This window comes from Ips typographus, linkage group LG12 (assembly GCF_016097725.1).
Source record: "Ips typographus isolate SLU linkage group LG12, UJ_Ityp_2.0, whole genome shotgun sequence".
NCBI classification, from domain to species: domain Eukaryota; kingdom Metazoa; phylum Arthropoda; class Insecta; order Coleoptera; family Curculionidae; genus Ips; species Ips typographus.
Genome location: NC_138433.1, coordinates 2,209,688 through 2,232,951, shown reverse-complemented (window position 1 = coordinate 2,232,951; position 23,264 = coordinate 2,209,688). Strand labels below are relative to the sequence as shown.

Below are 23,264 nucleotides of genomic sequence, written 5' to 3'. Positions count from 1 at the left end.
GCAGTTTCTACCTAAATACAACATGTCCACAGGTAAAATTAAGGTCAGGACCAGTTTTGCTAAAACCAGTGGTAAAGATAAACGCAAATTCCTCGAAAATGAAGTGAAATCCTTTAGGAATGCAACAAATCACATCACACCACTTATAAGGAAACTGTGAGTTAAAATTTCCCTGCAGGTCAGTTATAATTTTGATATTTTATACAGGGATGAGTAAATGTATGTGTAAAAAAATTTTCAACTTTAGAATAATTATTAATGAAAAATTAAAGACAAAGACAACCAAATTGCAATTCAGTGCTGTAGACAAAGACGGCAGTGATTTGGTATTCTGTCAACTGTCACTAAATCATCATGAGGCTACATTTTGTTGCTCTACTAATGTTTTTAATACTCAAATTCCTTGACCCTGGTCTACCACAAGTTTAGCCTTTATTGTTCTCCTCACGAATGGAACACCCTGTACATGTTTAGGACAGTAAATTGCGCACACTCAGTACTACACAGTGACCCAAAAATGTTTGTTTTGTCTTCATCAATAAATTCCAGTCAATTGTATGTACAAACTGATAACATAATAATCGCAATTATCTCCAGTAGTAAAAAGTACTACGAAAACCATTGTTTTTTCAATAATTCCAGAATGATGGGTGATTTTCACGACTACAGTCTGGATTCTGGCGTGTGCATCAAGCAGGAACCGGTCAATGAGACCAACATTATGATTACGTCAGCGTCGGTACCCATACCGAGACGGGAACCACCCGCAGAGTACCGTGACTACTCGTTTGACTTGGATAATTCACTTTGTAGTCCTCTAATAGGTGAGTGTGGTACCTACAGTGTTGTCAAATGTTTATTTGAACCCCAAGAGGGACGAAACTTGGTTCACTAAACCCATCACACTTTTCCCCACCAATAGAGTACAAATACAGGGTGGTTGAATTCAGTTTGTAGTGTACAATCTACTATTTAGGACACAGTGTGACAATACTACAGCCCAAACGACCATAAACCTCTTAAGAAACCTTTGAAATTTACTAAATTGCCTAGAAAATACTTTATGCCTTTATGAGTCTGTTTTGACAGTTGTGACGTGTGATGTACTATTTAGACTGTCACTAAAGTGACATGTTTTGACGTGTGACTGTTCCTCAGATCAAACGTTTTCCCCCACTACCGGCTACTGGCAAAGCCACTACATAAACAATGAAGAAGCCTTAAAGTCGGAAGCCTTGATCCACATGGACGAAGACGATATTTTCCAGGTGGACAAGGCCGATTTGATTCAAGGTAATCCAGTGGTGTACTGCTAATTTTCCGGCATTTTACCTAAATATTTATAGCACTTTTTGCAGGCCCCACTTTGGCTGAATTGAACGCCAACGATGAAAATTTGATGGGCGACTGGAATTTCGACGATTTACTCTTACCAACCAACGATTCGAGATACACTAATTTAGACACTAATTCTAGTTACAGCTTTATTACCGCTAATAACAACCAGTACGCAGCCGCAGCTACGCAAAGTAGTTTCACCCTGTATAAGGATTTCGACTTGGGTCCGGGGATGTTGGGGGGTTTCGACGCTAGAACACCGGTTGCCGCGCTATCGCCAGGTTTGTGGCGGGTTTTAGTTTGACTTGCGGGCCGTTAGAGGGAGCTGTGATTGATTTCAGAAAGTCCCGCCAGTTCCGGTTCGTCGATTGTCAATTCGCAAACGTCACCTTTGAGGATTCACAACAGTTTGCCGCAACCACCCAAACAGAGCACTTTGCACGATTTGTTGATGCGCAAGGACAAATCGTCGCCAGACGGATCATTGTTGGGTAATTATTGCTTTTTTATCAAAGTTCATGTTATCTTACAGATAAATTAATACTTTGGCTCAAAGTGACATAAAAAACGTTTAATTTGTGGTGGAACTTAACATGTAGGGCACTCAGATGACGTCACACTAGATTTGGTTAAAAAAAAGCTGCTTTTTCTTGTGGTCTACAGGGTGAAATTAAACTTTATATTAATACAGGGTGTATTTCGGCAGGTCAATCGGTGCCTTCAAACCGAAATGCACTGCATTCCCCCAATAATCAGAAAATGGCCCGAAATCAAGCTTCCAGACTGTCCTCCTCTGCTCCCACCCATTTGGGCCTGGAGCAGCTTTGGCAGAGACGAGAACCGCGTAAACATTTGCTGTCCACCAGGTGAGTTTCACTTAATTTACGTCACAAGTGTCATTATGGTGGAAATTTGCTTGAAATAAGCGAAAATCTTAATGGGTTTTGCCATTAAGAACTGAAAAGAGTTTGATGCAAAAATGAACCAAAATAGTAAATTTTAAAATAGTTTGATCACCCTGTAACTCTGTTATTTTATAAGGTACAGGGTGTTTCTTTTTATCCATTTGTAGCGTAACGTGTTTTCTTTTGACCACCCTGTAAATGCCAAGCACAGTCCCTCGAAAAAGTTCTCAAAAAAAACAAAATGGCGTCAAAAACAGTAAATTTCAAAGATCAAATTTGATCGACCATAACTCGGTTATTTGATAAGCTACAGGGTGGTTCTTTTAAGCGATTTGTAGCCCAAAGTGTCCTCTTTTGACCACCCTGTAAATGCCAAGCACTGTCCCTCGAAAAAGTATTCAAAAAAAACAAAATGGCGTCAAAAACAGTAAATTTCAAAGATCAACCAGAACTCGGTTATTTGACATGCTACAGGGTGGTTCTTTTTAGCCATTTGTAGCCCAAAGTGTCTTCTTTTGGCCACTCTGTAAGTGCCAACCACTGTCCCAGAAAAAAATGCTCAAAAAAAAACAAAATGGCGTCAAAAACAGTAAATTTCAAAGATCAACTTTGATCGACCATAACTCGGTTATTTGATAAGCTACAGGGTGGTTCTTTTAAGCGATTTGTAGCCCAAAGTGTCCTCTTTTGACCACCCTGTAAATGCCAAGCACTGTCCCTCGAAAAAGTATTCAAAAAAAACAAAATGGCGTCAAAAACAGTAAATTTCAAAGATCAACCAGAACTCGGTTATTTGACATGCTACAGGGTGGTTCTTTTTAGCCATTTGTAGCCCAAAGTGTCTTCTTTTGGCCACTCTGTAAGTGCCAACCACTGTCCCAGAAAAAAATGCTCAAAAAAAAACAAAATGGCGTCAAAAACAGTAAATTTCAAAGATCAACTTTGATCGACCATAACTCGGTTATTTGATAAGCTACAGGGTGGTTCTTTTTACCGATTTATAGCCTAAAGTGTCCTCTTTTGACCACCCTGTAAATGCCAAGCACTGTCCCTCGAAAAAGTATAAAAAAAAAACAAAATGGCGTCAAAAGTGACAAGAACTGTAAATTTCAAAGATCAACTGTGATTAATCGTAAATCGGTTATTTGGTAAGCTACAGGGTGGTTCTTTTTACCGATTTGTAGCCCAAAGTGTCCTTATTTGACCACCCTGTAAATGCCAAGCACTATTCCTCGAAAAAGTGTACAGAAAAAACAAAATGGCGTCAAAAGCAGTAAATTTCAAAGATCAAATTTGATCGACCATAACTCGGTTATTTGATAAGCTACAGGGTGGTTCTTTTTACCGATTTGTAGCGTAAAGTGTTTTCGTTTGACCACCCTGTAAATGCCAAGCACTGTCCCTTGAAAAAGTATTAAAAAAAAACAAAATGGCGTCAAAAACAGTAAATTTCAAAGATCAACTTTGATCAACCATATCCCGGTTATTTGACATGCTACAGGGTGTTTTTTTTTACCCATTTGTAGCCTAAAGTGTCCTCTTTTGATCACCCTGTAAGTGCCAACCACTGTCCCAGAAAAAAGTGCTCAAAAAAAAACAAAATGGCGTCAAATGTCACAAAAACAGTAACTAACTTTGATCAACAATAACTCGGTTATTTGACATGCTACAGGGTGGTTCTTTGAACCGATTTGTAGCCCAAAGTGTCCTCTTTTGATCACCCTGTAAGTGCCAACCACTGTCCCAGAAAAAATTGCTAAAAAAAAAACAAAATGGCGTCAAAAACAGTAAATTTCAAAGATCAACTTTGATCAACAATAACTCGGTTATTTGACATGCTACAGGGTGGTTCTTTTTAGCCATTTGTAGCCCAAAGTGTCTTCTTTTGGCCACTCTGTAAGTGCCAACCACTGTCTCAGAAAAAAATGCTCAAAAAAAAACAAAATGGCGTCAAAAACAGTAAATTTCAAAGATCAACTTTGATCGACCATAACTCGGTTATTTGATAAGCTACAGGGTGGTTCTTTTTACCGATTTATAGCCTAAAGTGTCCTCTTTTGACCACCCTGTAAATGCCAAGCACTATTCCTCGAAAAAGTGTACAGAAAAAACAAAATGGCGTCAAAAGCAGTAAATTTCAAAGATCAAATTTGATCGACCATAACTCGGTTATTTGACATGCTACAGGGTGGTTCTTTTTACCCATTTGTAGCCCAAAGTGTCTTCTTTTGATCACCCTGTAAGTGACACCTACTGTCCCAGAAAAAAATGCTAAAAAAAAAACAAAATGGCGTCAAATGTCACAAAAACAGTAACTAACTTTGATCAACAATAACTCGGTTATTTGACATGCTACAGGGTGGTTCTTTTTACCCATTTGTAGCCCAAAGTGTCCTCTTTTGATCACCCTGTAAGTGCCAACCACTGTCCCAGAAAAAATTGCTAAAAAAAAAACAAAATGGCGTCAAAAACAGTAAATTTCAAAGATCAACTTTGATCAACCATAACTCGGTTATTTGATAAGCTACAGGGTGGTTCTTTTTACCGATTTGTAGCGTAAAGTGTTTTCGTTTGACCACCCTGTAAATGCCAAGCACTGTCCCTTGAAAAAGTATTAAAAAAAACCAAAATGGCGTCAAAAACAGTAAATTTCAAAGATCAACCATAACTCGGTTATTTGGTAAGCTACAGGGTGGTTCTTTTTACCGATTTGTAGCCCAAAGTGTCCTTATTTGACCACCCTGTAAATGCCAAGCACTATTCCTCGAAAAAGTGTACAGAAAAAACAAAATGGCGTCAAAAGCAGTAAATTTCAAAGATCAAATTTGATCGACCATAACTCGGTTATTTGATAAGCTACAAGGTGGTTCTTTTAAGCGATTTGTAGCCTAAAGTGTCCTCTTTTGACCACCCTGTAAATGCCAAGCACTGTCCCTCGAAAAAGTATTCAAAAAAAACAAAATGGCGTCAAAAACAGTAAATTTCAAAGATCAAATTTGATCGACCATAACTCGGTTATTTGATAAGCTACAGGGTGGTTCTTTTAAGCGATTTGTAGCCTAAAGTGTCCTCTTTTGACCACCCTGTAAATGCCAAGCACTGTCCCTCGAAAAAGTATTCAAAAAAAACAAAATGGCGTCAAAAACAGTAAATTTCAAAGATCAACTTTGATCAACCATATCCCGGTTATTTGACATGCTACAGGGTGTTTTTTTTTTACCCATTTGTAGCCTAAGGTGTCCTCTTTTGATCACCCTGTAAGTGCCAACCACTGTCCCAGAAAAAAATGCTAAAAAAAAAACAAAATGGCGTCAAATGTCACAAAAACAGTAACTAACTTTGATCAACAATAACTCGGTTATTTGACATGCTACAGGGTGGTTCTTTTTACCCATTTGTAGCCCAAAGTGTCCTCTTTTGATCACCCTGTAAGTGCCAACCACTGTCCCAGAAAAAATTGCTAAAAAAAAAACAAAATGGCGTCAAAAACAGTAAATTTCAAAGATCAACTTTGATCAACCATAACTCGGTTATTTGATAAGCTACAGGGTGGTTCTTTTTACCGATTTGTAGCGTAAAGTGTTTTCGTTTGACCACCCTGTAAATGCCAAGCACTGTCCCTTGAAAAAGTATTAAAAAAAAACAAAATGGCGTCAAAAACAGTAAATTTCAAAGATCAACTTTGATCAACCATATCCCGGTTATTTGACATGCTACAGGGTGTTTTTTTTTACCCATTTGTAGCCTAAGGTGTCCTCTTTTGATCACCCTGTAAGTGCCAACCACTGTCCCAGAAAAAAGTGCTCAAAAAAAACAAAATGGCGTCAAATGTCACAAAAACAGTAACTAACTTTGATCAACAATAACTCGGTTATTTGACATGCTACAGGGTGGTTCTTTGAACCGATTTGTAGCCCAAAGTGTCCCCTATCGATCACCCTGTACAGTGTGCCAACAAAACCCGAGTAAAACGCTTATGTTTTGTTTCTGAAATTAAAAGCTCATTGGCCGAGTGTGGCTCCACTTCGTCGATATCGACCGGAGGGATTCTGAGCCCCGAGCTGCAAGACTACTCCCACGACGAGTACGAGAGTGACGAGGACAGCGACGGACAGTACGCAGACTACTCCTCGGACAACAGTAAGTCTGGCAACAGCGCCAGAGATTCCACCAAAATTGTGTAATTTCCAGATTCGGACGATGAAGAGGACGGTCCCAAGACTTCCAAGAAGGAAAAGTACTTTTGGCAGTACAATATTCAGTCGAAAGGCCCTAAAGGTCAGCGATTGGTGATGAAATCAAAGATGGAGAATCCCCACGTGCTTAACGAGGTCACTGATCCAGTTTTTAGTCCAGATTGTTCGGTGCGCGGCATCAAACACAGCGGTAAGTCGGTAATTCAGTTTCCACGCGGTTCCTAAAGGACAGTTGGGAGTAGGTAAGGCGCGCAAAGGGGACGGAAACGATCTAACCCCAAATCCCCGGAAACTGTACAATATCGGCAAGGAATTGGACAAATTGGGGAGGATAATCAACGATATGACGCCGGTGAGCGAGTTGCCATTCAACGTGCGCCCCATCTCCAGGAAAGAGAAGAATAAGTTGGCTTCGAGGGCCTGCCGATTGAAGAAGAAGGCTCAGCACGAGGCTAACAAGATTAAACTCAGCGGACTTGAACAGGAACACAGTAAGTTAGACAGAGAAACGTTAATTTACTAGAAAGTCCCCAGGAACACTGTTTCTAGTTTGTGATTGGTCGAAAAAGCTGCTTTTTTTTGGCCAATTACAAACCAGAATACTCACGAATCCACGTTAGCCTTGGCTTTTTTTGACACGTGACTTATTTGACAGTTTTCTTCATTTTGGTGGAAAAAACCACCCTGTAACTGTCACTGAAAATGATGAAGATGTGGCAACATGCATTGAGAAGCTACAAAGTTGACCGGTCAATTTTAATGCACTGTTTCGTTTAAACCTCAATATTTGCTTTATTTGACTGGTTTTTTAAGTATTTTTATACCTCGATGAACAGCCAATGAAATGGGCTTTCCAAAGATATGGCAACATTGCTTGTTAGGCTGCACTGTCTAAGCGCTAGAGGGCGTCAAATTTGGGTCAAGTAGATTTGAATATTTTTAGTGCCAGCTTGCGTTTAATCCTGAATAACTCGGTTATTTACAACATTTTTAAAAAACTTTTTTATGTCGATGGATAGCTAATGAAATGGGCTTTCCAAAGATATGACAACATTGCTTGATAGGCTGCACTGTCTAAGCGCTAGAGGGCGTCAAAGTTGGGTCAAGTAAATTTGAATATTTTTAGTGCAATCTTTCGCTTAATCCTGAATAACTCGTTTACTTACAACATTTTGAAAAAACTTTTATATGTCAATGGATAGCTAATAAAATGGGCTTTCCAAAGATATGACAACATTGCTTGATAGGCTGCACTGTCGAAGCGCTAGATGGCGTCAAAGTTGGGTTAAGTGAATTTGCAAATTTTTAGTGCAATCTTTTGTTCAATCCTGAATAACTCAGTTATTTACAATACTTTGAAAAAACTTTTTTACGTCGATGGATAGCTAATGAAATGGGCTTTCCAAAGATATGACAACATTGCTTGATAGGCTGCACTGTCTAAGCGCTAGATGGCGTCAAAGTTGGGTCAAGTAAATTTGAATATTTTTAGTGCAATCTTTCGCTTAATCCTGAATAACTCGTTTACTTACAACATTTTGAAAAAACTTTTATATGTCAATGGATAGCTAATAAAATGGGCTTTCCAAAGATATGACAACATTGCTTGATAGGCTGCACTGTCGAAGCGCTAGATGGCGTCAAAGTTGGGTTAAGTGAATTTGCAAATTTTTAGTGCAATCTTTTGTTCAATCCTGAATAACTCAGTTATTTACAACATTTTGAAAAAACTTTTATATGTCGATGGATAGCTAATGAAATGGGCTTTCCAAAGATATGACAACATTGCTTGATAGGCTGCACTGTCGAAGCGCTAGATGGCGTCAAAGTTGGGTCAAGTAAATTTGAATATTTTTAGTGCAATCTTTCGCTTAATCCTGAATAACTCGTTTACTTACAACATTTTGAAAAAACTTTTATATGTCAATGGATAGCTAATAAAATGGGCTTTCCAAAGATATGACAACATTGCTTGATAGGCTGCACTGTCGAAGCGCTAGATGGCGTCAAAGTTGGGTTAAGTGAATTTGCAAATTTTTAGTGCAATCTTTTGTTCAATCCTGAATAACTCAGTTATTTACAACATTTTGAAAAAACTTTTATATGTCGATGGATAGCTAATGAAATGGGCTTTCCAAAGATATGACAACATTGCTTGATAGGCTGCACTGTCGAAGCGCTAGATGGCGTCAAAGTTGGGTTAAGTGAATTTGCAAATTTTTAGTGCAATCTTTTGTTCAATCCTGAATAACTCAGTTATTTACAACATTTTGAAAAAACTTTTATATGTCAATGGATAGCTAATAAAATGGGCTTTCCAAAGATATGGCAACATTGTGTGATAGGCTGCACTGTCTAAGCGCTAGATGGCGTCAAAGTTGGGTCAAGTAAATTTGAATATTTTTAGTGCAATCTTTTGCTCAATCCTGAATAACTCGTTTATTTACAACACTTTGAAAAAACTTTTATATGTCGATGGATAGCTAATGAAATGGGCTTTCCAAAAATATGGCAACATTGCAAAGTTACCTGGAAATATCTTAGAAACGGTTTACATTTTGTAGGGTCATATTGTAGCTTACAGTTAGGGCTATTCAGTGATGTAATAATATACAGGATGTCTCATCTCCTTTAACCTTTGGTATAGCCCTTATAGTAGCTCATTAAGTAGCCCTGATGTGAGGCTACAAAATGACTGAATAGTATACAGGGTGTGCCATTTAAAATAACCTATTTTGAGTTATTATTTTTGAGGTTAAAAAACAAAAACAGTCAGTTACAAAACCAAAATTTGAACTGAAACTTTGAAAATTCACCACAAATTCAGTTGAAATATTTCTGAGTCGGTTTTTGGAACTGTTCTGAGAGCTTTTTTGAAACGGTTTTTAGTGAAATGTTTCTGAGACTGTTTTGGAACGGTTCTGGGTCGTTTTTAGTGGAATGTTTCTGAGACTGACTGTAGAAACAAAACACGTTTCTCAGATTTATGACAGTTATTTTGACAGTAATCACGTGATGACATACAATGTCAAGGACTAGAATTTGCAAGAATTACAGTTTAACACAGTTTTCGAAACAAAACGTGTTTCTGAGAATTATGACAATTATTGTGACAATTGTCACGTGACCGTCTAACTAAATAGTCTTCTGAAACCACGTGACATCTGTCACTAACGTCACAACTGTCAAATTATGCTTAGAAATTGCAAAAATCAGTATTTAGAAAGTTTTCTTGCAGTATTCGATGGAAAGCGTGTTTTTGGTATTTATGACAGTTGTTTTGACAGTAGTCACGTGACCGTCTTGCTAAATAGTCTTCTGAAACCACGTGACATCTGTCACTAACGTCAAAACTGTCAAACTGTGTTTAGAAATATTTTCCCCACATTTTCGTACATAATTCGTTTCAGAACGTTACATCAACACTATAGCGCAACTGAGACAGCTGGTTACCTTAAAAGCGACCGATTTGGGGGCGGAAAACCGCGAAGAACTGGTGAGAACCATCGAAAAACTGTCCAAATCCTGCATGAGTGAGTATTCTATGAATTTTAATTTAAACCGACTACATGTGGTAAGGAAGACCGTGTCGTTGCAGAGGGAAAAGTGGCCGGCCACACCACCGAATACGTCAACAAAGTGCTCGACAAGTTAAAAGGGGGCGCCAGCGCCGTACTGTCGTCCAGTTTCACCGACGACTTATAGAGGGCGTAAGCGGTTTACGCGCATGAATCTCTCCCCCCCGTCACGGCTCCCCTTTTTACGTACAAATAGCAAACTAGTCAATCCCACCCCCCCCCCCAACCCTGCGCAGAGAAGACTGAATTCCTAAATTTTTTGCCATAATAATAATAATAATTACCCTGAAAGGGAGCGCTTTAAGCCATATTTTTGTACAGTCCTATAGAATAACGTTGATGTGATAAACCAGAAAATAATTTAAAAAAATACAGGCAGTTTTATTGATACAGGGTGTTTTTGAATGATTGTGACAGTGTTGCCAAACTATTACCAAAGTATATAGTCTTTCCGGTTACATTAAACATTCGGCCAACGCCATCTTAGATGCAAACTAAACCGTAATGGCGTCTGGAGGACAGATTAATATTTTAATATTTTTTTTCTAGAAAAATTCGTAAATTAACTTTTTCTAATTAATTTCCAACACCGTGTATTTCTTCACAATTATTAATAAACACCCTGTACACTATATCAATATTTTTAGTAAAAAATAATGCTAAAATATTATATATTTTTATTCGGTTATTAGGTTCACCCTAGTTAAGTAAAAAAATTGATTATAAAAGTTTCGTATACAGTGTGTCCCAAATTACTGATTGGCAATCGTAACAGCTGCAAGGTTTAGACAATTTAACGTACGAATCACTCTGTAAGTGGAGTTATTGACATTTAGTTAAATTGTTACGAAATTAAAAGATCCAAGTGTGCCAAGCAAATTTGACGTCACGATGACGCAATTTACCGTAACAGTCTATTGACTAACTGTCTAAATACGTCATCGTGACGTCAAATGATGCTAATCACTTTCAAGGCAAGTGTGATTTTCAACCACTCTCAAAATTATATTTGGTTTGGTGCAGTACATTTTGGCCAAAAAAACCGAATCACATTTGAGACACCGTGTATACCGTTAATATTTACTATGGTTATTTTTAAGGTATTTTACTTGGCTTTGGTGGTTTTTAAAGTAGATTTAAGCTTGTACAGGGTGGCCCAAAAATAGCAAAAAAATGGCTTAACCTTAAATTGCACCTTTATTTTTCTGAAACGAATTATTGTGTTCAAATATGTGATAAAATGTATAATTACGATGGAGCTGGTCTCGTTAAATCCCTTTTTTTTTCTATATTTTAGTAGGTTTTATTTTGTATTGTTATTATATTGAAACTGTCGTAAGGTAACGGGTGTTCAATAATTGTTATGGTCAGGTCGCCTATGGATGGCAATTGTCACATATGACAGCTGTCATTTCAAACGATATACCGATAACCACAGCCAACTAGGACCATACCAATTATAGAACACCCGTTATAAACCAATGGGACGGACAAAGATGGCGATATACTCCGCGCATAGCCGGAGCAGATGTTTTATGTAGCTGACACATACAGTGAAACTCAAACAAATTTCCAACGTCGCGAACTCCAAACCATTTGTATTAGCACGTGTGACGTCACTGTAATTCAGTTTGATTTACACTGTATACAGTGGTTTGTGATTGGTCAGAAATTGACCATTTTTTCTGGGAAAGGTTTTATAACTAAAAACTGGCTGTGCTGAACGATGTATATAGTGATAGTAATAGTGTTTTTATGGTCGCCAAGTAAAATACTAATAATATTGTATTTACAGCTCAATATTTTGGTTATTTTAGTGCTCATTACATATTTTTGCTACTTATCGAGCATTTTTCACTGAAATTTGTTACTACTTTACGTATTCGGGATTTTTTCGATTAATTGTTTGCTTTTTTTGTTAAATTACTATTATATAGGTGTGTTTTCTTGCTATTAATACTTTTTCTAAGTTTATATGTTATTATATTGTAATTATAAGTGTTTGTTTCAAATTACGACTAAAATGGTGATTTATTTTTCCTAACCTAACTTTGTCAAGAAAAAAACACAAAAATACAAAAAAATAAGTGTATTATTCTAGAAAATTCAGTCCTTTTCTACTATTCGGCAACAAATTAAAACAAATCTAACAACAAATCAATAATATTTACAATAATTAACTACACTATATAAGGCGTGGACTGTACAGGGTGCTGCATTTTCGATGGTTTTACGGGGTTCAGAGAAAACGGTAATAGATAGAAAAAAAGTAGCATACGTGTTCCGATCTCATTTTCTGAGCTGAGATGACTGGCGAAGAGTGGGCTGCGCAAACTTCTTTTGTTTCAAAGATACGGGGGGTTTTTGAAAATTGGTCATTTTGGAACATCCTCTGTATTTCATTTGCTATTATAGTTATCAAAAAAGGAAAAACGGTTTCCGGTAGAAGTTTTGACGTAGAATCCAATGGCGTAGTCAGTTTTTTTCTATTACGTTTAGTTTCTGACATATGACACTAAGTTATATTTTTTTAAATGGAACACCCTATATATTTTTAGTTCATTTAATTCTGTTTATTTTTACCTTTTCATCGGTGTATTACAACATATAAGTTTGTAGAGGTTAATCCTGTTATTTAAAAAAAAGGATCTTTGCTAAGCTAAAAAAAGGCCAATATCTAAAATACCAAACAAAATCGGAAATCATATAAGCTAACACATCAGAAAATTAAATATTTTTAATAAATCTTATTAAAAATCTAAGTTACAAACAGTTCTACCGTCACTTTAATAAGAAAAGTGGCCATTTCTATTTTCTACTATTTTTAAGGTAAAAGTTGAAAAAACTGTTTATAAACGACATGTAACATGTTAATATGAATATAGCCAAATTTGGTTTCGACTGTGGGTATTTTTATACATATTATTTAGCACTTTTTTATTAAGGAAACGCTTTTTTTCTCATTACGAAAATTAACGTTTACAAACTTATATGTTTTAATACACCGTTGAAATAGTAAAAATCAACAGAATTAAATGACCTAAAAATATATAGGGTGTTCCATTTAAAAAAATATAACTTAGTGTCATATGTCAGAAACTAAACGTAATAGAAAAAAACTGACTACGCCATTGGATTCTACGTCAAAACTTCTACCGGAAACCGTTTTTCCTTTTTTGATAACTTTAATAGCAAATGAAATACAGAGGATGTTCCAAAATGACCAATTTTCAAAAACCCCCCGTATCTTTGAAACAAAAGAAGTTTGCGCAGCCCACTCTTCGCCAGTCATCTCAGCTCAGAAAATGAGATCGGAACACGTATGCTACTTTTTTTCTATCTATTACCGTTTTCTCTGTACCCCGTAAAACCATCGAAAATGCAGCACCCTGTACAGGCCGACTGTGACGTAAAAATTACCTAAATATACTTAAAGTATATACAGAGTGACCAAAAAAAACGGGAGTCAAATAAAATGGTGCCGTGAAAATGACAGCCCTACAACACATCTGATTACGTCACATTCGGTCGTTTTATACATTTTCGCCAAAATGGCGGAGGGGCGCAGCGTTTTAGGCTGCCGCTTCTGCATTTTTGCGCGCCTGCGCAAACGGATTCGTTATCAATCTGGCAACGTTTTGCAGGACCGCAATGGGAATCTGAAATTATGTTCAACATTATTGGGATTACATAAAAGACAGTGTAAGAGGAAAAATTGAATATCTCCGAAACTAAGGTGATTTTTCCATTTAAGGGCTTGTAACTCCCTTGGGAGGGGAGTAAGGGGAAAAGTGTATAGAAGGAATGTTGTAGGGAATTAAATTCTCTACAAAAACGATTCTTTGTGATTTTTTTCGTAGCTGGCTTGGTAAGGGAGGTATTTGGCAAAAAATTTAAATAGGAAATTTAATGAGGATTCCAAAAATGTTCTTAAAACTGTCATTTTCCTACTCTAAGTGGGTTTTACAGCTGATTTTGTGCCTGACTGTCCTTCCAAACTGTGTTTCTGTCAGTTCAAACTTTGGCACCGCTTTTCTCCCTGACTGTACCAAATTTTGGAGTGTTTTTTAGGTTATTGGATAGGAAATTTAATGAGGATTCCGAAAATGTGCTTAAAACTGTCATTTTCTCACTCCAAGTGGGTTTTACACGCGATTTTATCCCTGACTGTCCTGTGAAACTGGGTTTCTGGCTGATCAAATTTTGACACCGCTTTTCTCCCTGACTGTATCAGATTTTGTAGTTTTTTTAGGTTATTGGATAGGAAATTTAATGAGGATTCCAAAAATGTGCTTAAAACTGTCATTTTCTCACTCCAAGTGGGTTTTACAGCTGATTTTGTGCCTGACTGTCCCTTCAAACTGTGTTTCTGTCAGTTCAAACTTTGACACCGTTTTTCTCCCTGACTGTACCAAATTTTGGAGTGTTTTTTAGGTTATTGGATAGGAAATTTCATGATGATTCCAAAAATGTGCTTAAAACTGTCATTTTCTCACTCCAAGTGGGTTTTACAGCTGATTTTGTGCCTGACTGTCCTTCCAAACTGTGTTTCTGTCAGTTCAAACTTTGACACCGCTTTTCTCCCTGACTGTACCAAATTTTGGAGTGTTTTTTAGGTTATTGGATAGGAAATTTCATGATGATTCCAAAAATGTGCTTAAAACTGTCATTTTCTCACTCCAAGTGGGTTTTACAGCTGATTTTGTGCCTGACTGTCCTTTCAAACTGTGTTTCTGACAGTTCAAACTTTGACACCGCTTTTCTCCCTGACTGTACCAAATTTTTTAGTGTTTTTTCAGGTTATTGGATAGGAAATTTAATGAGGATTCCAAAAATGTGCTTAAAACAGTCATTTTCTCACTCTAAGTGTGTTTTACAGGCGATTTTGTCCCTGACTGTGTTTTAAACTACAATTTCAACTGATTTGAAAATTTGTTGCTCCAAATCAGTTTTACCTAAATAACTCGAAAACGGTGCGAGTTACAAAAAAATTGCAAGAGACCAAAAATGTTCCTAATCAACTCCTTAACCCAGCACGGTAAGTTTACAGGGCCGTTTCTGCTTTCAGTATACAGGGTGTGCATGAAACCTAAGGTGATTGCCTGTTTTTGGTCACCCTGTACGCAATTTTTCTGAGAGAATTTTTTGCTTTACGCCACTGGAAAGAGGAGCTCAAAACGGTTCTTGTAAGTGGTTGAACCACCCTGAACCCCAAAAAATAACCGAGTTACAGGGTGTTCGTTGTAGGGAATTAACGTCTCTACTAAAAAGATTCTTTGTGATTTTTTCGTAGCTGGCTTGGTAAGGGAGGTATTTGGCAAAAAAATTGTAGAGGGCACTTAAGTGCCCTTAAACTCCCTTGGGATAACACTTAGAGAAAAAGTGTATAGAAGGAAAGTTGTAGGGAATTTAATTCTCTACCAAACTACTTAAAGGTGTTTTTGCCCTAAAGGGCTTGGTAAGGGAGATATTTAGTAAAAAGTATAGTGAGGCACTAAAGTGTGTTAAGCAGCGACTTAAGGGCTTGTAACTCCCTTGGGAGGGGAGTAAGAGGAAAAGTGTATAGAAGGAAAGTTGTAGGGAATTAAATTCTCTACAAAAAAGATTCTTTGTGATTTTTTCGTAGCTGGCTTGGTAATGGAGGTATTTCATGGTTAATAATTAAATATTCTTACCTGGAAAATGTCGTCAATAATCCTAGCAAACATGGATCCGGCCCTGTGCGGTCGAAAACCGCCGTTGTCAGAGGGCGCCACCGGATTGGCGGGCGCAGGGTTGGCGCCGGTGCTGATGCCGCTAATTTCGACAGTCGACGGCGCCTGCGGCTGGATTTGTTGCGGCACCAGTTGCGGTTGCAATTGACTCAACAATTCGTGCTTTTTGTCCTCGTTCACCGTATTAATTGCAATATCGTTCACTGTTGCCTACAAAATGGCCTTTTTTTTAATAAATCCCCGACTGTCACCAGAGTGACGTATAAGTCATTGTCTGTCAAGTGTCAAACGTCAAAAAAAGTGTAGAAAGTATGCGGCGTGTTCGGTGAGACGCTTAAAGCAGCCTACTATGACGTTATTAGCCAGCTTATCATGTGACTGGTATCACGTGACTAAAATAAGGCTTTGAGAAAAAAGATATACCCTGACCAACACCAGTGACGTGTCAATTGATCTGTCATTGTCTGTCAAGTGTCAAACATAAATGTCGGTCAAAATTTGTTTAGTGTGACTTGGGCAATTTTTAATGCACATACAATTTGCATTGATGCATTTTAAAATCATTTCCGCTTTTAGGTTATTGGATAGGAAATTTAATGGGGATTCCAAAAATGTGCTTAAAACTGTCATTTTCTCACTCCAAGTGGGTTTTACAGCTGATTTTGTGCCTGACTGTCCTTCCAAACTGTATTTTTGTCAGTTTAAACTTTGACACCGTTTTTCTTTCTGACTGTACCAAATTTTTTAGTGTTTTTTCAGGTTATTGGATAGGAAATTTAATGAGGATTCAAAAAATGTGCTTAAAACTGCCATTTTCTCACTCAAAGTGGGCTTTACAGGTGATTTTACCCCTGACTGTCCTTTGAAACTGGGTTTCTGGCTGATCAAACTTTGACACCGCTTTTCTCCCTGACTGTACCAAATTTTGTGTGGTTTTGTAGGTTGTTGGATAGGAAATTTAATGAGGATTCCAAAAATGTGCTTAAAACTGTCATTTTAGTACTCTAAGAGGGTTTGACAAGCATTTGTGTCCCTGACTGTCCTTTCAAACTGTGTTTCTGTCAGTTCAAACTTTGACACCGCTTTTCTCCCTGACTGTACCAAATTTTTTAGTGTTTTTTCAGGTTATTGGATAGGAAATTTAATGAGGATTCCAAAAATGTGCTTAAAACTGTCATTTTCTCACTCCAAGTGGGTTTGACAAGCATTTGTGTCCCTGACTGTCCTTTCAAACTGTGTTTCTTGCTGATCAAACTTTGACACCGTTTTTCTCCCTGACTGTACCAAATCTTTTAGTGTTTTTTCAGGTTATTGGATAGGAAATTTAATGAGGATTCCAAAAATGTGCTTAAAACTGTCATTTTAGTACTCTAAGAGGGTTTGACAAGCATTTGTGTCCCTGACTGTCCTTTCAAACTGTGTTTCTGTCAGTTCAAACTTTGACACCGTTTTTCTCCCTGACTGTACCAAATTTTTTAGTGTTTTTTCAGGTTATTGGATAGGAAATTTAATGGGGATTCCAAAAATGTGCTTAAAACTGTCATTTTCCTACTCTAAGTGGGTTTTACAGCTGATTTTGTGCCTGACTGTCCTTCCAAACTGTGTTTCTGTCAGTTCAAACTTTGACACCGCTTTTCTCCCTGACTGTACCAAATTTTTTAGTGTTTTTTCAGGTTATTGGATAGGAAATTTAATGAGGATTCCAAAAATGTGCTTAAAACTGTCATTTTCCTACTCTAAGTGGGTTTTACAGCTGATTTTGTGTCTGACTGTCCTTTCAAACTGTGTTTCTGTCAGTTCAAACTTTGACACCGCTTTTCTCCCTGACTGTACCAAATTTTTTAGTGTTTTTTCAGGTTATTGGATAGGAAATTTAATGAGGATTCCAAAAATGTGCTTAAAACTGTCATTTTTCTACTCTAAGTGGGTTTTACAGCTGATTTTGTGCCTGACTGTCCTTTCAAACTGTGTTTCTGTCAGTTCAAACTTTGACACCGTTTTTCTCCCTGACTGTACCAAATTTTGTGTGGTTTTTCAGGTTATTGGATAGGAAATTTAATGAGGATTCCAAAAATGTGCTTAAAACTGCCATTTTCTCACTCCAAGTGGGCTTTACAGGTGATTTTATCCCTGACTGTCCTTTGAAACTGGATTTCTGGCTGATCAAACTTTGACACCGCTTTTCTCCCTGACTGTATCAAATTTTGTAGTTTTTTTTCAGGTTATTGGATAGGAAATTTAATGAGGATTCCAAAAATGTGCTTAAAACTGTCATTTTCTCACTCCAAGTGGGTTTGACAAGCATTTGTGTCCCTGACTGTCCTTTCAAACTGTGTTTCTTGCTGATCAAACTTTGACACCGTTTTTCTCCCTGACTGTACCAAATCTTTTAGTGTTTTTTCAGGTTATTGGATAGGAAATTTAATGAGGATTCCAAAAATGTGCTTAAAACTGTCATTTTAGTACTCTAAGAGGGTTTGACAAGCATTTGTGTCCCTGACTGTCCTTTCAAACTGTGTTTCTGTCAGTTCAAACTTTGACACCGTTTTTCTCCCTGACTGTACCAAATTTTTTAGTGTTTTTTCAGGTTATTGGATAGGAAATTTAATGGGGATTCCAAAAATGTGCTTAAAACTGTCATTTTCCTACTCTAAGTGGGTTTTACAGCTGATTTTGTGCCTGACTGTCCTTCCAAACTGTGTTTCTGTCAGTTCAAACTTTGACACCGCTTTTCTCCCTGACTGTACCAAATTTTTTAGTGTTTTTTCAGGTTATTGGATAGGAAATTTAATGAGGATTCCAAAAATGTGCTTAAAACTGTCATTTTCCTACTCTAAGTGGGTTTTACAGCTGATTTTGTGCCTGACTGTCCTTCCAAACTGTGTTTCTGTCAGTTCAAACTTTGACACCGCTTTTCTCCCTGACTGTACCAAATTTTTTAGTGTTTTTTCAGGTTATTGGATAGGAAATTTAATGAGGATTCCAAAAATGTGCTTAAAACTGTCATTTTCCTACTCTAAGTGGGTTTTACAGCTGATTTTGTGTCTGACTGTCCTTTCAAACTGTGTTTCTGTCAGTTCAAACTTTGACACCGCTTTTCTCCCTGACTGTACCAAATTTTTTAGTGTTTTTTCAGGTTATTGGATAGGAAATTTAATGAGGATTCCAAAAATGTGCTTAAAACTGTCATTTTTCTACTCTAAGTGGGTTTTACAGCTGATTTTGTGCCTGACTGTCCTTTCAAACTGTGTTTCTGTCAGTTCAAACTTTGACACCGTTTTTCTCCCTGACTGTACCAAATTTTGTGTGGTTTTTCAGGTTATTGGATAGGAAATTTAATGAGGATTCCAAAAATGTGCTTAAAACTGCCATTTTCTCACTCCAAGTGGGCTTTACAGGTGATTTTATCCCTGACTGTCCTTTGAAACTGGATTTCTGGCTGATCAAACTTTGACACCGCTTTTCTCCCTGACTGTATCAAATTTTGTAGTTTTTTTTAGGTTGTTGGATAGGAAATTTCATGAGGATTCCAAAAATGTGCTTAAAACAGTAATTTTCTCACTCTAAGTGTGTTTTACAGGCGATTTTGTCCCTGACTGTGACTTAAATCAAATTTCAAACTCAAAAAAAAAAAGTCAGTTTTACCTTCATTTGCATTGATGCATTTTAAAATCATTTCCGCTGCAATAATGAGTGTAATAATTATTTTAGATTTTAGATAGACTAACGACCTGAAACTGACTGAATTTGGGTTTAAGGATAATTTTAGCTAAATTAAGGTTTGCATGTGACACTTTAGGTGAAAAATATCACAGTCAAAACACCACTTGACCCAAAACTGTGTCCTTAACTGTTGGGAAAACAGACCTAAATAGCCTTAAATGGGACACCCTGTATAGTTTACAGTCATTCAGCTTGTTATGGCCCACTCTGCTATATATAAAGCTTTACAGTTGTGTAAAAAATGACATTTGACAAATTTGAACAGTTGAAAGTGGAATTTGAATTATTATAGTAGTGCCACATCCAGAACAGTGTTAGTCATTTCAATGATTTTCAGTTGGAATTGACACTTGACAGTAGAGAGTATTGTGGTGCTATTTCAACGACATTGAGCAGGATAGAAACACATTACACCCAAATCTGAATTTCAATTTGCTTCTTATAAGTAATCATTACGTAACGTGTATTTAATCAATGTACTTGGGTAACTTTCTCTCTTTCCATACAAAACTATCAGTGATTTATGTAATTTTGTTGATTATTTGATTACAAAAATTGTTTAGTTAGCCTAAACATGGCGGACTATACGTCCAAGGTTGCCATTACGGCATAATTAATTAAACCAGTTAATCTGAGAGAAAAAATGCAATAATACACTTTTTGCTTGCATAGTTGCGCTTGCTTTGTTGCAACGTTGCAAACTTTCTAATAATCTTATTGTTAGGTTATTATTGTAATACAGAAAACGAGGCAACCTTGCATTAGTGTCTGGGCAGTGGAAAAAAGAATGAAAGTACTCGATTGCGCAACAAAACTGAGTGAAAGTGTCTTTTGATATAGTTTTGACAGTTTGTGGAAAAAAGGTTCGATACTTACGGCAATAATCGTGGTGCTTTCGTACGAAAGCGTGTCCAAATTTTGCTTAAAACTACTTTCCCTTATACGGGTGGTCGTTACGTATTCCCTGGACAGTCTGCGTTTCTATAAGGGCGCATCAAAAGATACTTGTTACCTTGTTTTTAAATAACTTAGTTATTTGAAGAGTTACAAAAAAGTGTAAATAAGAAAAGTTGTAAGGAATTTCATTCTCTGTCAGATTGTGTTAAGGTGTTTTTGCCCCTTTTAGGGAGTTACAAAGTTATTCAGTCATGTACGTAAACGTGTCCACCCTGTAGGGAAAAACTAACACCAAAAAAAAAAACACTCACCTTGTCCAATTGGTCGTTACTGGCCGGCCTACCACAACCCAAACCAATCAACAAGAAAAACCACCACAAAGCAACCAATTGCGTCATAATTTTCTGAAATCACTAAAAAAAAAAGAAAATCACTAACACCAGGTTACACTAAATTTTTTGGTTTGGAAGTTACCATACCGACTCGCCGACCAGATCTAGCTCCGTGCCACCCGTTTTATTTGATTTATCGCACAATCTGCTAACCCAATTTGGGTAATTACCAAATTGCGCTACATGTTAACTGGGGTGTGTGTTTGATAATGTGAAACTTCCAAACCAAAAAAAAAAATTAAAAAATACTCACCGGACACACCCTGTATACCACACGATTTAAGTTTAGCGTTGTGAATGCATTCACCGACTGTTTACAGTCCCGATTATGGGCCAGTTGATTTCTCCTTCTTCCAGCGAAGCAAACGATTTGACAATCGCCTTTTTTTCCGCAATAATCAATTTTTTTGTCAGTTAATGTGTACGGGGGTTGCGCAAATTTAAACGAATTCGCTTGTTTTACCGGTTGACCGGTATCAATTTTATCGGGTCTAATTAATGTAATTTGTGACCTAGTTTTCACTTTTAAGGCAAAAAAAATATTTCCGCCTGGTTTGTCGTTTTTAGGTGGTCAGGAAATTCAAAATTATCAACTAACAAACTTTGTTTGAAAGCAAGGAAGATTAGTTTGTTTGTCCTCCAGACGCCATTACGGTTTACATCCGAGTCGCCCTTGCCAGCAACTGGGATATTATATATTTTATAATTTCTTGTGTCAGTATTATACTAAACACTAGAATACACTGAACAAACGTAAATTAAACATAATTACAAGCAAATTGAATCCTCTTGGGAGCTTAAAACTACTGCAACGCCACTAGTCCGCTTGTTTCAAAAATTGCTGTCCGGCACAGCCGGCAAAAGTGCATTTTTAACATTTGAAACCACTTAGAACCACTGTATAATCAAAAATTAGAGGATTTAGGGACGTTTCAGCATGTTAAAACAGCAAAAACACCAAATTCTTACTTACCAGTCATGGTTTGAGGTTAGGGTTGTTGTCAATGTTTCTAAGAGGATTTCCGTGCTTAAAATGCCCAACCCCCATGGTGTCTGGCATACTTGAGTGTAATTTAACCACTAAACACTAGAAAACACTTGCAAAATGCGAATAAACGGTAATAATCGATAATTAAACAGACCAAATGGAATTACCGGCAAAACTACAGACAGCGCCACCTAGCCGGCAGGAAAAATAACTAAGAAACTTTTTTGGTTTTTGACAGACGCCGCCATAAACGTATTAAAACCTTGTAATCAATCATAGACGTATAAAACAACTTGTTAACTCTTACTAGGGACTAGATTTGTAACGTAAACTGGCTTCTGTATTAGTAAAGGGTCCCAAAATTAGTTTTATTAGTCTATTAGGTGTATAAGTTGCATTTAGACGCTGATAGTACTAACCTGGAGATGGATTTACGGAAAATTCGGTAGTTAACTATATACACTGACTAATTTTGTTCGGTCTAGCCGGGAGTGGGGTTTAAAGTGTCTTTTTAACACCGGAACTGCTTAGAACTATTGTATGGTCGAAAATTAGGGGATTTATGTAGGTTTTAGTGTGTTAAAACAGCAAAAACACTAAATTCTTACTTACCAGTCATGGTTTGAGGTTAGGGTTGTTGTCAGTGTTCCTAAGGGCATTTCCAGGCTTTAAATGCCCCACCGGTAAGGTATCTGACGCACTTAAGTGTTATTTAGCCACTAAACACTAGAAAACACTTGCAAAATGCGAATAAACGGTAATAATCGATAATTAAACAGACCAAATAGAATTACCGGCAAAACTACAGACAGCGCCACCTAGCCGGCAGGAAAAATAACTAAGAAACTTTTTTGGTTTTTGACAGACGCCGCCATAAACGTATTAAAACCTTGTAATCAATCATAGACGTATAAAACAACTTGTTAACTCTTACTAGGGACTAGATTTGTAACGTAAACTGGCTTCTGTATTGGTAAAGGGTCCCAAAACTAGTTTTATTAGTCTATTAGGTGTATAAGTTGCATTTAGACGCTGATAGTACTAACCTGGAGATGGATTTACGGAAAATTCGGTAGTTAACTATATACACTGACTAATTTTGTTCGGTCTAGCCGGGAGTGGGGTTTAAAGTGTCTTTTTAACACCGGAACTGCTTAGAACTATTGTATGGTCGAAAATTAGGGGATTTATGTAGGTTTTAGTGTGTTAAAACAGCAAAAACACTAAATTCTTACTTACTAGTCATGGTTTGAGGTTAGGGTTGTTGTCAGTGTTCCTAAGGGCAATTCCAGGCTTTAAATGCCCCACCGGTATGGTATCTGACGTACTTAAGTGTTATTTAGCCACTAAACACTAGAAAACACTCGCAAAATGCAAATAAACGGTAATTATTGTTAATTAAACTAGATATGCCGGGAAAACCACTGCAGCCCACGCCACCTAGGCGGTTACTTTAGGAATTAAACTTGCTTTTGACAGATAGCGCCATAGAGGTGTTAAAGTGTACTAGTGCATCGAGGTATAAACACAGGA

General features: G+C 37.2%; 2 protein-coding genes across 5 annotated transcripts; one reads left to right on the top strand and one right to left on the bottom strand.

Annotated features, from left to right (window-relative positions):
* Window positions 1–7: 7 nt before the first annotated feature.
* Window positions 8–12,041, top strand: REPTOR (repressed by TOR). Of its 3 annotated transcripts, none has more exons than XM_081990447.1 (11): window positions 8–156; window positions 643–824; window positions 1,159–1,293; window positions 1,347–1,619; window positions 1,680–1,829; window positions 2,045–2,204; window positions 6,244–6,383; window positions 6,435–6,629; window positions 6,682–6,930; window positions 9,850–9,972; window positions 10,038–12,041. In XM_081990447.1, the coding sequence occupies exons 1-11, from the start codon at window positions 23–25 to the stop codon at window positions 10,142–10,144; spliced, it is 1,848 nt and encodes a 615-aa protein (XP_081846573.1). In that variant the 5' UTR covers window positions 8–22; the 3' UTR covers window positions 10,145–12,041. The 3 variants fall into 3 exon arrangements, with proteins under 3 accessions (XP_081846573.1, XP_081846572.1, XP_081846570.1); XM_081990446.1 differs by having other exon boundaries at window positions 10,023–12,041; XM_081990444.1 differs by having other exon boundaries at window positions 10,019–12,041.
* A 1,457-nt stretch (window positions 12,042–13,498) lies between these two features.
* Window positions 13,499–21,156, bottom strand: LOC145736177 (uncharacterized). 2 transcript variants are annotated; one of them, XM_081990466.1, is made up of 4 exons: window positions 20,997–21,156; window positions 20,663–20,764; window positions 15,693–15,941; window positions 13,500–13,676 (listed from the first exon to the last, which is right to left on the bottom strand). In XM_081990466.1, exons 2-4 carry the CDS (start codon window positions 20,747–20,749, stop codon window positions 13,590–13,592), a joined length of 423 nt encoding a protein of 140 aa, XP_081846592.1. In that variant the 5' UTR covers window positions 20,750–20,764; window positions 20,997–21,156; the 3' UTR covers window positions 13,500–13,589. The 2 variants fall into 2 exon arrangements, with proteins under 2 accessions (XP_081846593.1, XP_081846592.1); XM_081990467.1 differs by lacking the exon at window positions 20,997–21,156 and having other exon boundaries at window positions 13,499–13,676; window positions 20,663–20,770.
* Window positions 21,157–23,264: the final 2,108 nt, after the last annotated feature.

Coding starts and splice junctions, on each gene's coding strand:
- LOC145736177 (XM_081990466.1), bottom strand. CDS start 20,749: ATGACGCAATTGGTTGCTTTGTGGTGGTTTTTCTTGTTGATTGGTTTG. Junction 15,942..20,662: donor GTAACGACCAATTGGACAAG/GTGAGTGTTTTT, acceptor GCCATTTTGTAG/GCAACAGTGAACGATATTGC. Junction 13,677..15,692: donor TTATTGACGACATTTTCCAG/GTAAGAATATTT, acceptor ACATAATTTCAG/ATTCCCATTGCGGTCCTGCA.
- REPTOR (XM_081990444.1), top strand. CDS start 23: ATGTCCACAGGTAAAATTAAGGTCAGGACCAGTTTTGCTAAAACCAGT. Junction 157..642: donor ACACCACTTATAAGGAAACT/GTGAGTTAAAAT, acceptor CAATAATTCCAG/AATGATGGGTGATTTTCACG. Junction 6,931..9,849: donor CGGACTTGAACAGGAACACA/GTAAGTTAGACA, acceptor AATTCGTTTCAG/AACGTTACATCAACACTATA.